Source organism: Pogona vitticeps, chromosome 6, assembly GCF_051106095.1.
Source record: "Pogona vitticeps strain Pit_001003342236 chromosome 6, PviZW2.1, whole genome shotgun sequence".
Lineage (NCBI taxonomy): Eukaryota > Metazoa > Chordata > Lepidosauria > Squamata > Agamidae > Pogona > Pogona vitticeps.
The window spans coordinates 118,117,695-118,131,117 of record NC_135788.1 but is presented as its reverse complement, the minus strand read 5'-3'; the positions used below and the strand labels follow the sequence as shown (position 1 = coordinate 118,131,117).

General features: G+C 46.0%; 1 protein-coding gene across 3 annotated transcripts; it reads left to right on the top strand.

The window, feature by feature from the left end:
• Window positions 1-2,362: 2,362 nt before the first annotated feature.
• On the top strand, window positions 2,363-13,303 carry HAUS4 (HAUS augmin like complex subunit 4). 3 transcript variants are annotated; one of them, XM_020809767.3, is made up of 10 exons: window positions 2,363-3,871; window positions 5,340-5,409; window positions 5,498-5,640; window positions 6,079-6,195; window positions 6,801-6,941; window positions 8,639-8,735; window positions 8,873-9,018; window positions 10,860-10,990; window positions 11,960-12,028; window positions 13,015-13,303. In XM_020809767.3, exons 2-10 carry the CDS (start codon window positions 5,364-5,366, stop codon window positions 13,190-13,192), a joined length of 1,068 nt encoding a protein of 355 aa, XP_020665426.3. In that variant the 5' UTR covers window positions 2,363-3,871; window positions 5,340-5,363; the 3' UTR covers window positions 13,193-13,303. The 3 variants fall into 3 exon arrangements, with proteins under 3 accessions (XP_020665426.3, XP_072833133.2, XP_020665427.3); XM_072977032.2 differs by lacking the exon at window positions 2,363-3,871 and adding an exon at window positions 3,958-3,975; XM_020809768.3 differs by lacking the exon at window positions 2,363-3,871 and adding an exon at window positions 4,026-4,066.
• Window positions 13,304-13,423: the final 120 nt, after the last annotated feature.

The following is a 13,423-nucleotide window of genomic DNA, read 5'->3' as shown; positions in this document are numbered from 1 at the left end:
ACTGAGAGGAGACAGGATAACACTTTTCAAATACTTGAAATACAGTCATGCAGAGGAGGGGCAAGATCTGTTCTTGATCATCCCCAGAGTGCAGGACATGTAATTATGGGCTCAAGCTACAGGAAGCCAGACTTTGGCTGAGTATCAGGAAAAAACTCTTTACTGTTAGAGCAGTATGAAAATGGAGCCCATTGCCTCAGGAGATGGTAAGTGCTTCAATGGTAGAGGCCTTCAAGAGAAAATTGGACCACCGTCTGTCCGATCTGCTTTGACTTGGATTCCTGCCATGAGCAGGGAGGTGGACTCAATGACCTTATAGGCCCTTTCGAACTCTACGATTCTATGAATGCAGGTGGTCTCTTAGAACTTGACATAGAAGAGAGAAGAATAGGTGGGTGACAGGGTGATGAGGAAGCCCCTCCTGAATAGTTAAATGGAAGAATTTCAGCTAGTACAGAATTCTGCACATATTTTTTGTTTCTTTTTCTTAGGCTTTAGAACAATGGGGGTGGCGTCCAGAACCTGCGGGTTCCATCCTTTTTTGCAAGAATATTAAATATTTTACACTCAGAAAGAGATAAGAGGCAGCGGTCCGTGGTTTTAAAGTGTTTTCCCTCCTCCCAACTTTTCCTCCGGCAGATTTCTGGAAAGGCCTGTCTGAGCGTTGATTGTCAAACTCCAGGCTCCCTGGTGCAGGAGCAGAGCTGGGTTTTCAGCGGGAAAGGAAACACTTAAGTTAATTCACTAAAATGTACACTCCTTTAAAACTGGCCGTGGACTGGTACAACCTTGTCATTGGTCCCTCTGTAATTATACATAGCTAAATCCACGAGAAATCAGTTTGAGAGGATGCACTTAGGTGTGGGGAGCCGGAAGAGGTTCCAGTGAGGTGCTGAGGCCTGTTGTATGAGAGCCATAAAGGCCAATGCTTATTTTTATGAGCCGTCGCTGTCCTCTGGCGGTGCCTCGAAGTAGTACCAAAAAAAAAATCAGATCATCTTTCTGGTTGAGCACACACCTGTTATTTGCTGCTTTATTTCTCAATCTGGAAAAAGGAGGAGGCATAGTTTGTGTTACCCTATTTTCTCTGTGTATCCTTTCTCAATGCTCCCTCTGCTCTCAGTTGTTCACAGCCGTGTGCCTGCCTGTTTCAATACGAGATGCCAGATGATTTTCTTGATTCCACCCAGCCTGGCATGCTTGATGGCGTAAAAGGTCAGATTTCACCGTCGTGGATTAGAATCTTCCCATCGCATGGACAGGTTGGGACAATCTTCTTAGTATAACAGCATGTTGTAAACATACGTGTCCTTTCATTCCGTTCTTGATGCTCCCAGTTTGAAAGGATAAGGAAGCAGACTGGGTTGATTGCTGGGTTTTGATTGGCTCTTCATTGTTTTTCGGTTGCCTCTTCTTGGGATCATTATTTCTCAAATAAATAGGAATTGATATTCATGGGGCATAGACCTAATAGCTGAAAGCTATTGATATTATTCCTAAATGGAGTTTACATAGGTCGTGGCAGCTCACCTTTAAATCTAAGCCGCTGACGTCAGACTAGAAGGAATGTAGCTTGTGAGGGTCCAGATAGTTCTGGGCCCTCACAAGCTGCATCCTTATAGTCTGGAAAATTAACCACAAAGTCAATACATGGTCATTTGGACTGATTTTGCAAAGCGTATTTATGAGGACAAAAGAGCGGAGTTACCTCTTTTTTAAATTTAAAGGGTAATTCTGTACATGTCTACTCAGAAGCAAGCAATGTGTGTATAGTATTGCAGCTGTATGCAACCAGATTTTATTAACAGCTTGTAAGTTAACAAATTCTCCGAGGTAGGTATTTCACTTCAGAAGCACAGAAACATTTTCCTAGCAGGCAAAAGCTCGAGGTTGTTGACAAAACAAGTTTAAACAGCTTAAAGCAATTCTCTCCCTTCACTCCTTAAGCAGTTTGATGTGGGTATGCTAATATAGCACATCCTCTTTTTTTTGCAAATAAGGTAAGATGAGCCTAATAAGCAATGATTTTGCTCACCTCCTCATCATGGGTCTGTGCCAAAGAAAAACTGTGAATCTCAATCTGGGGGTTCCAAGGCCAGCAACGTCTATGCTTGCTTGGCTTCTGAAGTACAGGAAAACGAGAGTTTATGATGGTTTCAAAACATCCTACTCCAAGGTGCAAAGTGTTCTGTCTTCTGCCGTTTTGTGGAACAAAAAATTCTGACAGAGGTATCTCATTTTCCCCACTTCACTACAACCTTCCACAGCAGGGAGACGTGATAAAATGTACTAGCTGAAATTCTTCCATTTAACTATTAAAGCTGTATCACAGAAACACCCTTTATTTTGTTTCAGGGGTTCATCCCATCCTCTGCTCTCCCAAGAACCTCAAGATGCAAGGAATTACACTATATGTTAGCTATTTCTCTCTCGCAAAATACTGGTGCATCCATGCTGGGGGGTGTGTGTGTGTGTGTGCAGCTTTATTTATTCCTTTTCCTTGATTTGTCTTGCTCCTTCCCCTTCCTCATCATTACCCAGGGAGGCTAACAATGTACTAAAATCACGTTTAAAAATAAGTTTACACCTTTCCAAAACCATACATTTCTAAAAGGGCAACTTCTTCATATCTGCTAGAATATACAGTATGAGGTAAAGGTTGCCCTTGACATTTAGTCCGGTTGTGTCCGACTCTAGGGCGCGCTGCTCATCTCCATTTCCAAGCCCTAGAGCGAGCGTTTTGTCCAAAGACAGTTTCCGTGGTCACGTGGCCAGCGCGACTAGACACGGAACGCCGTGACCTTCCCACCGAGGTGGTCCCTATTTATCGACTCACATTTACATGCTTTCAAACAGTTAGGTTGGCAGGAGCTGGGACAAGCGACGGGCGCTCACTCCGTTGCGTGGATTCAATCTTACGGCTGCTTGGTCTTCTCACCTTACAGCACAGAAGCTTCTGCGGTTTAACTCGCAGCGCCACCACGTCCCTTTATATGAAGGGCAATACAAAACAATCCATACTCAAAGACAAGTATTGCCTCTGTTTCTGTCTACACCCAAAGGGATGAAAGTCACAAATGGGGTGGCCAAGCTGATGTCTGATAAAAATAAAGAAGACAAAAGCATGGTAGCACCTTAAAGGGTAACTGCTCTCTATGTTAAGGTGAGCTTTCGTGCACAAATCCACTTCTTCAGACCTTCTGATAGAAGAGTTCCAAAATTAAGGTGCCACCACCAAGAAAGCCCAGCATTGCCTTGGAACCCTCCCCTGCTCTGGTGCCTCCTAAGAAGAGATTTCCTGGTTGGTTTTCTGAACAAGGGGGTGGCAGGGGTTGATGATGATGAGAAAAGAAAAAACACATGGAGGCTCAACTATGGAAACAATGGGAACCTGTGGCCTTCCAGATTAACTTCTTGGTTGGTGCAACTTCCATCATTCTATCACCAGCCATCCTGCTGGAAGTTGGGAGTCCAAACCCCAAAGGTTCACAGAGCAGTGGTTCCCAATGTCTTGGACTACAATTCCCAGAAATCCTGGCTGGTGAAGGCTTCTGGGAGTTGTAGTCTAAGAACATCCGGGGACCCAAGGTTGGGCAGTCCTAGAACAGAGGAACCACAGATGAGCAAGGGTTTAAGAATGAAAATCATTAACCAATCAGAATGTCAAGGCCAGGGTGGAGCCCCGCCTTTCCAGTCACTCCTCCCGTTCCTTTGCCTAAACCCGCCTTTCTTGTCTTCTCCAGCTTCTCATTGGTTCGTTATCCCTCAGGTCACGCCTCTAAGGAGGAGGGGCTTCTGCCTATCTTCTCCCCGCTCTGCCGCCGCCGTCGCCCAGGGTTCTTCTGGGATTTGACGGGGACGCGGACGACCGGTGGGGTTTTGTGCCGCGGGGGCGCGCAAATCGAACTCGGAGGAGGAGGGGGAAGCGGGGAGGGGGCGCAGGTGAAAGAGGCGGGAAAAAGCGCCGCCGCTCCGGTTGGTGACGTCACGGGCCTTAAAGGGGAACGACTCCAGAATTAGATTAGTACCTTCTTTGCACAGAAGCGAGCGGGGCGGGGACCTATAGGTGTGAATGGGTGGAGTGTCTTTCTGGGCAGATACACCCTTTCTCTTTTCCCCTCCCACCTTTTATTTGGTCTGCCCCTGTTGGGTTGCTGCCTGTGGCACCCCAGGCAGAAATTGAACTGGTGTAGCCTCCTGTGTCTTTGGGGAGGGGAAACCGCACCTGTTGAATGTCCGCCTGCCTCGAGGCTTGTCAATGGGCTTCTCTGTCTTGTCAGAAGGCTGAAAATACAAGACTTGACCCCATGGCTTTCTGTGAAATAGGTCGAGGACCCCTGGGTGGTGCTACAGGCTGCAAAAAAACAGGGGACAGCCTCGTCTCCCTAGAGAGAAAAGAGGGGTGGGCTGGCAAGTGGGGGGGGGCAACAGAGAAGCCCAATTCCTTGGCTTGCCATCAAAGAAACGCGGCTTGATTTTGACATTTTTGTTGTTAAGTCTTGTCTGACTCTTCGTGACCCCATGGACCAGAGCAGGCCAGGCCCTCCTGTGATTTTGACATCTATTATCACAAATGTCTTAAGAAAACTTAAAAGAAGTTCTTTCCACATGCTTTTAAGGCAGCCCGTGTAATTGGCATCACGGGGGGTGGGGTGCGCCCTATGGGGGAGGAAGGTGGCATGCGAGGCATTCAAATAAATAAATACAATAAATATCACAGAGCTTTTAATACCATCATTTATTCTTTGTGGCTTTGCCATTTTGGTAGGAGTCGCTTGAGGTCCCTGGATTGGGAGAAAGGCGGAAAATTAAATTATTCTAACAAGCTTAATAGATGGAAAGGAAGAGATTTTCCTCCGTTTGGTATTAAGTGCTGTGTTGGGAGGGCCCCCCCCCCCCATGGAGGCGTCTTTCTCATGGTGTGAGTTTTTGAGGCAGAGGGATTCTAGGTGAAGTCCTGTTTCGCTTCTATAATTTTACGGCATAAACCTGGGTGCGAGCAGACTGTGGGGGCTTGATAGGCACAGGGCACCCTTCCAGCTTAGCTGGTAAGATTGGCATGATCCGAACTCTGAACCATCCCTCCAACCTCGCACAAGTGTCTTTTGATGCATCTGTCTGGTTGGTGGGAATCGGGATCTCTCCTTCCAGTTAAGAGTAAGCCCTGGCATGCTGGCCATTACTAGTTAGTCGTTTTCCGAGGTTTGTACAGAGCCGTCGCCCCAGTTCCCTTTGCAGGATGGCTTGAGTTTTGTCTGGATTTTGCGTTTCCTGGGGTATCTGTCTCTCTCCCTGAGCACGGCTCTTGCTAAATCACGTCCTCTCCCCCTCTTTCATAGGTGCCTTTCCCCATTAAAAAGCTCATGGCATCGGCTTCAGGGATTGTTGGCGCCCAGCTGCTGCAGCAAGGTAAGCTTCCTGGGTCTACTCAGAGTAAAAACCAAGTTGCCCAGAGGGCGAGACTTCACTCTTTCCTCCTTCTGTTTGTGCCCCACAGGTCCTGGAAGGCTCCTGCCCCCTTGCTCGCTGACCGAGGAGGATTTGGCTGCTTGTCCTGGCTTGGCTAACCTCCTTCTGGGCCTGACTAAATATATGGATTCCAGCGGACTCAGTGTCAACTTGGCGCAGCAAATGGAGGAGGTGAGACATAAGCTGTTATCCCGAGCGTGCCACACTTTCATGAGTAAACTGTGCCCGTGTGGATGCAATATTGTTGGACATAAAAAGCCCCGTCTTGAGAATTCAAGCTTTCATTATTGTTATTATATATATCTTTAGGGTGCTGGGAAGCATATTATCAGGTCTTATGGCTGCAGAGATGAGATAAAAGACAAACAGCAAGGTTCTTAATGGCTCAGCGCGCTACTATCCGTTTTCCTTTTACCTATCGCTTGCTAAAATAGAATAAGTAGTGCAGGATAAAGATATTGCAATCTAGGTTGCAAAATGCTTCCCCTCTACTGCCTAATATAAATAGTAGCAGGCTGTTTCAACAGCAGTGTATTTTAATGTATTTAATCTATCTGATAGATAACCCTACAGCTGTGTTGTTCTTTTTTTCTTTTTCTCTTTTTTTAGACCCGAAAAGAATTACAGTTACGCCGAGCAAACTGGCTGAAATGGGAGGCTTTGTCACGGCTTCTTCAGGAGGCGCTGAGAGACCTGGCAGCCGGTCCTGTTCCACAGGACAGAAAAGTGAGGAGGAGAAACGGAGTGACTTTTGGGAGGCGGAGGGGTGACCAAGGGTGCTTTGTCCGAATTTGCATGGGTGCAGGGACTTTGAGAGAGACGGACTGAAAGATTTAATATAAATGCCGTAGGAAGAGGGTGAGTGCATTGAAGCAGGATGGTGAGGAACTTTTTACAAGACCTAAGAACAATAAGTGGGTTCTTGATGAGGGAGAAAGAAACCTGAGGTGATAAAGGAACTCTGGAAAATGAGTGTGGGGTAGCTTGGAAGTTGTGAAGTGTGGGGTTGCAGGATGTCATTAGTGGTTCTCAAAACTCGACTCCTCTTCCTGTTTTGGACCTCAGCTCCTAAAAGGTCTGAAAGTTGTTGCCTGTGGCTTTTGAGAACTTAAGTTCAAAACAGAGATGGTACATGAAGGATGGAGAATCCATTGAGTGGATAAAAATCAATGGGCTTACCCACCCTGCCCTATTAGAGAAGGCTTCCTTTTCACAGACCAGAAGGAATCACTGGGAAAGATCAAACCAGTTTCCCTGTGTGGTGTGGATATTGAGGCGCTCAAGGTGAAAATTTTGTCTCATTCCCGGATCTTTCTTGCTTCTGCCCTCAGTTCTTGGAGGTCCTGGAGCAGCAGCTTTTGGTAGCCGAGTTGAAACGAATCCTGGATCTCGACCGCTCGTTGCAGGGCACCCAGTCCTCTCTCTTGGGTTTACGATCCTCTCACATGGCGGAGCTCCTTCCTCCCAACCAAGTAAGGCTGCCGTACCATTTTGCAAGAAACGAAATGAGAGAGGACAGAATTTAGAGACAAAATCCTTTTGCTTCAGAATGCGCTGCATTCTAAACTTTTCGGCATGAGTGGGGGAGCATTTCTTGCTCTTTCAGATATTCTAATACAGTGGTGCCCCGCATGACGACGTTAATCCGTTCCGGGAAAATCACTGTCAAGTCAAATCATCGTCATGCGAAAAGCCTTTCCCCATTGGAATACATTGAAACTCGTTTAATGCGTTCCAATGGGGAAATTACCTCGTCGTCTAGCGAAGACCGCCCATACGGGAAGCCATTTTCCGAGCACCGATCAGCTGTTAAAATGGCTGCCCTGCGAAGCATGGGTCCGGAAAACACAGGGCAGCCATTTTGCGGAGCCGGAAAAATCGTCGTCTTGCGAACAAACGGTTCGCGAAGCACAGACCTAATCGATGTCCAGCGGAATTTCCCCATAGGAACGACTGTTTTGCGAATCACTATAGCAATCGCAAAAAGTCACCGTCCTGCAGATTCGTCGTACAGCAGGGTCGTTGTCTAGCGAGGTACTACTGTGTGCATGATGTGGATTTCCCTCTTAAAGCGGGGCAAATACATAATACATCTTGCCTGAGGATACACAAATCTCTACTGCCATGCTCTCTTTCAGAGAACCTGGAAATCTTAATACTATGAGGGGATCAGGGAATGTGAATGGAATACGCTTTCCTTGCAAGATCAAAGTTGTTTCCATGTGGCACTTCCCTCTACAACCCATTTTTAGTTGCTAAATTGAGTAGGTAGGGCAATATTCTTCCACAGGAAGAAGAATCATCTACTCTAGGGAATTGGTAGGTTGTTCATTGTTTAGAATTTCCTTACCTTCAAATACCGAACACCACCTGGTTTGGGGTGTATTAACATCATTTTTTAAACCAAGTGTACTTTCCGAAAGTCCTCTGCAGCCTTGTTTAATATAAACGTGGCTGTGTTTCCCTTTGAGTTGGCTGGATAGCTCAGTGGTTTAGGGATCTGGCTGCAGAGCCTGAAGTTGGGAGTTTGATTCCCCCACTGGGCCTCTTGTGAGTAGAGCCAGCCTATTTGGCCTTGAGCAATCTGCACATTCCCAAGGCTCTCATTCTGAGAAGTAAACCCCTTCTGAGTGTCTTCTACTTGGAAAACCTTGATGGTACATGATCATGATGATGTTTCCCTTTATACTGATTCTTTCGCTACCAAAACACCTATGTGTTTTATTGAGGCTGGAGACAAATTCAGATAACGACAAGAATGTACAGTATATGTTCCGGAATGAGGGAATGAGGCGTTAATGGTTTGTTCCAAGATTCCCAGGTGTAACTTGAAATCTGGAAATCATAAAAGCTGGCTCACAATTTTTTACGTGTTTGTTTGTTTGCCATAAAGGGATTGCCTGGCTGTGAATTCTAGATTTTTTTCTCATGGAATGGGACAGTTTGTTCTGTTTTATGTATGAGAGAGGGAAACTTTAATCTTTAATCCCCATCTTTTCTCTCTCTTCCTGCCCCATTACTAGTGGTGTTTGGACTGACTGTAATCATAGTCACTACTGCCCATTTATTTATTTATTTATTTATTTATTTATTTATTTATTTATTTATTTATTTATTTATTTATTTGCATGTTGCCAATTTGGCCTCCTGGTTCTGTATTTCACCCCAGGAGCTGGAGCAAATGCGAAAGCACCTCCCTGCGGAATTGGAGAAGCGTCTGAAGTCCAAATGTTTGGCCGTGCTCAGCTACTACCGTCCTGAGAGCGGTAGGGTGCGCTTTTTGGCTTTGAGGGGTTGGGTGGAGGAAGGGCCGTGACATCCGAGAGCAGGTAAAGGTTGCAGTGACAGAAGCCCCTTAGGCGGGAGGTGGATGTTTCCTGCTCCCCATCCTCTCCTTTTGCAGATGGTGCCGGGGAGACGGCGCGCGCAGCCATGTTTGGGACCCTGGCAGGGAATCTGGTCGAAGAGAAGCAGCGTTTGCAGGAGGCCCAGGATCGTCACGAGGAGCTGGTGGGGCTGCTGGAACAGCAGAAAGTGGCGTATCCCCAGGTAAGAGGTGGATTGTTTGGTGAAAATATGTGCTCTTTTTGCTAAGAGAGTTGTTTATTTTATTTTATTTCACTACGTTTATAGACCGCCCCGTTCGTGCGATGCACTATTCTGGGTGGTACACAACCAACCGAATAACAAATAGAGAACCAATAGATAAATTTAAAAAAGTGTATTCAGGGACTCAGTCGTGATAGTGAAAAGCTCGTGAAAAGTGGGTCTTCAGCTATTGGCGGAAAGACGAAAGGGAAGGGGCCATCCTGATCTCCCAAGGTAGAGCGTTCCATAGCCTGGGAGCTGCCACAGAGAAGGCCCTCTCCTGTGTCCCCATTCGCTGTGCTTGCGCTGGCCATGGGACCGAGAGGAGAGCCTCCTCTGCTGATCTTAATCGCCAGTAGGGAGATACGATCCTTCAGATAGCCCGGACCCAAGCTGTATAGGGTTTTATAAGTAATGACCATTTCCTATACAGTGGGGTCTCGACTTACGAACTTAATCCGTATTGGAAGGCAGTTCTCAGGTCGAAAAGTTCTTAAGTCGAATCTGCATTTCCCATAGGAATGCATTGAAAACCATTTAATCCGTATCTGCTCTTTTCGTCCATAGAAACTAATGGGAAGCTGCTATTCCGCCTTCTGCCACTAGAGGGGGATATTTTTTCTTTTTTCCTTTTAACCTAAGATGACTTAGCTTTAAAAAAAGGGAAAAAAAGAGTTCGTAACTCGAATCTAAGTTCGTAAGTCGAGTCCATATATTCCTATGAGAGCAGTTCGTAAGTCGAAACGTTCGTATGCCGAGCCGTTCGTAAGTCGAGACCCCACTGTACATTGTTGCCTTTTACGTTTGGCAGAAAAGAATTTGACAGTGGCTTATGACAGTGTGGTAAGGCTACGCATCCGCTTTGCTAACGAACTCTAAACTCCATCTGGAATTTGTATCTAATTAAATCTGTGTGTATTCACTTTGGCTTCAAAGGTTCAACTAATTTTTAAAAAGATAGAAGACAAAGGCGTTAGTGTGTGTCTGGGGGTGTATAGTAAGTCGATGTATTCGTGTTCATGATGTGGAGGAAATTCATGCCTATTGAGAATATGGGAATACAGTAGCAATTTAAGGCAGTGCTATATCTCTTCCACTGATTTTGGAATACGAGCAGAAATGAGTTCTTAGTTTAACATTTTGAATGCTCTCAATGTTTCGAGGCCTACGTAGCTGAATATCTCTTTACTGATGTCCCATGGTAAGTCCTCCTGTCAGTCACTCTGAAGCATCGTTTCTAAAGCCATGCCCAGCTTTACAGCTTGTCCTGAGCCCTGTCTGCACATTTACATTTCTCTTCACAATCACATTATAATGAGTCTCCCAATCCCATGAAGTCCTAGTCCCCCCTATTCAGCACTGGTTTAGCCTTGAGAAAAGAAGACGGAGGGGAGGTAGGAATAGCCCTTTTCAAATACATGAAAGGCAGTCCTACAGAGGATTTGTTCTCAGTCATCCCAGAGTGCAGGATATGTAATAATGGGCTCTAGCCAAACCACATTTAGGCTGAATGTCAGAAAAAAACTTATTAACTGTTAGAGCAGTACGACGACAGAACCAAGGTCCTTGGGACGTGGTGTGCCCTCCAACGCTGGAGGCCTTCAAGAGAAAATCGTGCAACCTTCTGTCTGGTCTGCTTTGATTTGGATTCCTGCCTCGAACAGGGGGTTGGACTCGATGGCCTTACAGGCCCCTTCCAAGTCTTTGATTCTATGATTCTCTGGACCTGTGGATACGTAGGGCCAAGCAGCATTCCTTTTTCCGCTCTTTTGTTTCCCCTACCACTTCTCCACATGCTGCAGGTCCTGTTACGCTGCTTAGCCATCCTAAAACGCTTGGCTCGCGAGTGTCGCCTTGGTAGCCAATCTCAACTGGACAGTCTCAACACCCAGTACTTGGAGATGAAGTGCAGTGCCATGTTTCTCAAGATACGGTGAGGTGTTCTGTTCCCCCCCCTTTGCATCCCATGGCAGGCAGAGATTGAACTTAATGGGTGCAGATCATGGGTGGATCTTGGTTCCGTAGATCAGGTTCAGCCAAGTGTGATCTGTGGTCCAAATAGAATTGCAGGACTATCTCCTGAAGCCTCCAGGAATGGTTTTCTTTGCTTTGGAGAAGATCATAGGTAAAGGTAAAGGTTCCCCTTGACAATTTTTGTCCAGTCGTGTTCGACTCTAGGGGGCGATGCTCATCCCCGTTTCCAAGCCATAGAGCCAGCGTTTGTCCGAAGACAGTTTCCGTGGTCGCGTGGCCAGTGTGACTAGACACGGAACACTGTTTACCTTCCCACCAAGGTGGTCCCTATTTATCTACTTGCATTTACATGCTTTCGAATGGCTAGGTTGGCAGGAGCTGGGACAAGCGATGGGAGCTCGCTCCGTCGCGTGGATTTGATCTTACGACTGCTGGTCTTCTGACGCTGCAGCCCAGAGGCTTCTGCAGTTTAACCGGCAACCCTACCACATCCCTTTTTTTTGGAAAAGATCATAGCTCTCCCCAACCTAAAAAATCAAAACCAAAAGTAGATGTATGGTCACCTTTCTCCCCCCCCTCCCTTTCTTGGCATGACATGTTCTGGAGCAGGTGCTGGGGTGAAGATTTCACCCTCCAAAATTGCCCAGTTAAAGATGAAAATAAAGTATTCGCCTCTCTCTCCACACGCACACATAACTAGTGAGTGTTCCTAATCTAAGGTTGGGAAAACCCAGATGGTTCATGATGAGAATTAGAATCCAGTTTAAATGCGAAAACATTTGATTTGAGCCTTCTGGAGTTTTAGATTTTGGTACGGAGTAAATCTGTGAGTTAAAGGCAGGACAGACCTGAAGCTGTATGTTTGAGGTGGACGGGAATCTGAGGTCTGCTAGCAGATTTTCTCCAAATAACTCTCGTTCTCTCCTAGGCTTGAGGAACTGAGCATCCTTTTAGAAACATACACGCCTGAGAAAGTGGACGTGCACCGTAAGATGAGGTAAGCTTTTGTTTTTAATGCGGTGGCAGGGAGCAGTCTCTGTGTATGGTGACAGACCTGTACAGAGAGAGAAGGCTCCCACGGGGCCTCCTGTTGTAACAGGTGTGAGTACATGCAGCAGCTGGAGGGCAATTAGTAGCAATGACATTTTCTTGGCAGGAAACTTGTTTTCTTAAATAAAACCTCTGAGGTGCTTTGCATAGAGTCAGCTTCCATACCGTTTTCCGGTGATTCATATTATGGCTAGAGCGAGTGAGGTAACTGCAGGTTCAAGATCAAGAGAAACTCAAAGTCCTTATGGAACCCAAGAAATACATCAGGTCTAACCCATAATAGTTTGTGGTTCCTTCGCAGCCCCACTGTCACCCCCTGTTTTTTCTTAAAGCTTGGATTTTGTACAGAACGGTTACTGTGATAGCCTGTATCTATGGAAATCATAGGAGCTAGCTAGAGAGATTATGACACGTCAGCAGGAAGAAAGGAAATAGCGTATTTTCTGTGTATAAGACTATACTTTTGTCCAAAATCTTTAGGCTAAAAATTGAGGGTCATCTTATACACGGAAGTAAGCTGAGAAGAGAATAAAAGCAAGTGGAGGGGAAAGCAGGGATCAAAGCGATCCTGCAGCGCTTTGATCCCTTTGCCCCTGCACTTGCTAAGCCCCACTTAGATTTCTTAATTTTGGATTAGAAAAGTGAGGGGCGTCTTATACACGGGGTGTTGTGTACACAGGAAAATACGGTAGTTGTTTTTCCAGTGCCTGAATAATTATATAATTCAAGAATTTGTGCATTCAAAGCATATGTGTTGGGCGGAAAAGAATGAAGTGGATTCTTTGCCCTTTAGACATTCTGTCAAGTAAATGGTTTGGGATAGATAGGCAGCAGCGGCAAGTTGGAAAACATGTTTGCTTCTGTAGCGACAGTGTGCGGGAAATGCTAAGCTTTTTGTCCTGTAGTCTGGATGTTTGTTCATTCTTCCCTTAGGGACAGCCTTCAGGCAACGCTAAGCCAAGAAGAGCAAGACCTGGCCACTTCCCAGAAGATCCTTTCCAACTATGAAGTGCTCGGCCCTGAGTTCGAGGAACTGGTGAAAGAGTACGCCCGGCTGCAAGCTGTCATTGAGAACAGGCGGTGGGTGCTGACGGAGTTTAGCAAAGACTGAGACAGCTGGGGAGTGCGGTCATCTCCTGGACTCAGTTATTAACTGGTTGAATATTGACCTGTTTGTTTTCATTTGTTTTTTTAATACAATAAAGTCTGGGGAGAAAAGGGATTGTTAAGTGTGTCCTTGTTACTTTCTTCTTACTGGATGGGGACTTGGGTTTCTGCCTTCTGTTATCTGCTAGTGTAATATGTCCGATTGTATGCTTTTCCTTCCTGCCCCCCACAACAT

Excerpts from the sequence above, each read along its gene's own strand:
- HAUS4 (XM_020809767.3), top strand. The coding sequence starts at position 5,364 with ATGGCATCGGCTTCAGGGATTGTTGGCGCCCAGCTGCTGCAGCAAG. Across the intron at positions 5,641-6,078 it reads TGGCGCAGCAAATGGAGGAG|ACCCGAAAAGAATTACAGTT; the intron begins GTGAGACATAAG and ends CTCTTTTTTTAG. Across the intron at positions 10,991-11,959 it reads GCCATGTTTCTCAAGATACG|GCTTGAGGAACTGAGCATCC; the intron begins GTGAGGTGTTCT and ends GTTCTCTCCTAG.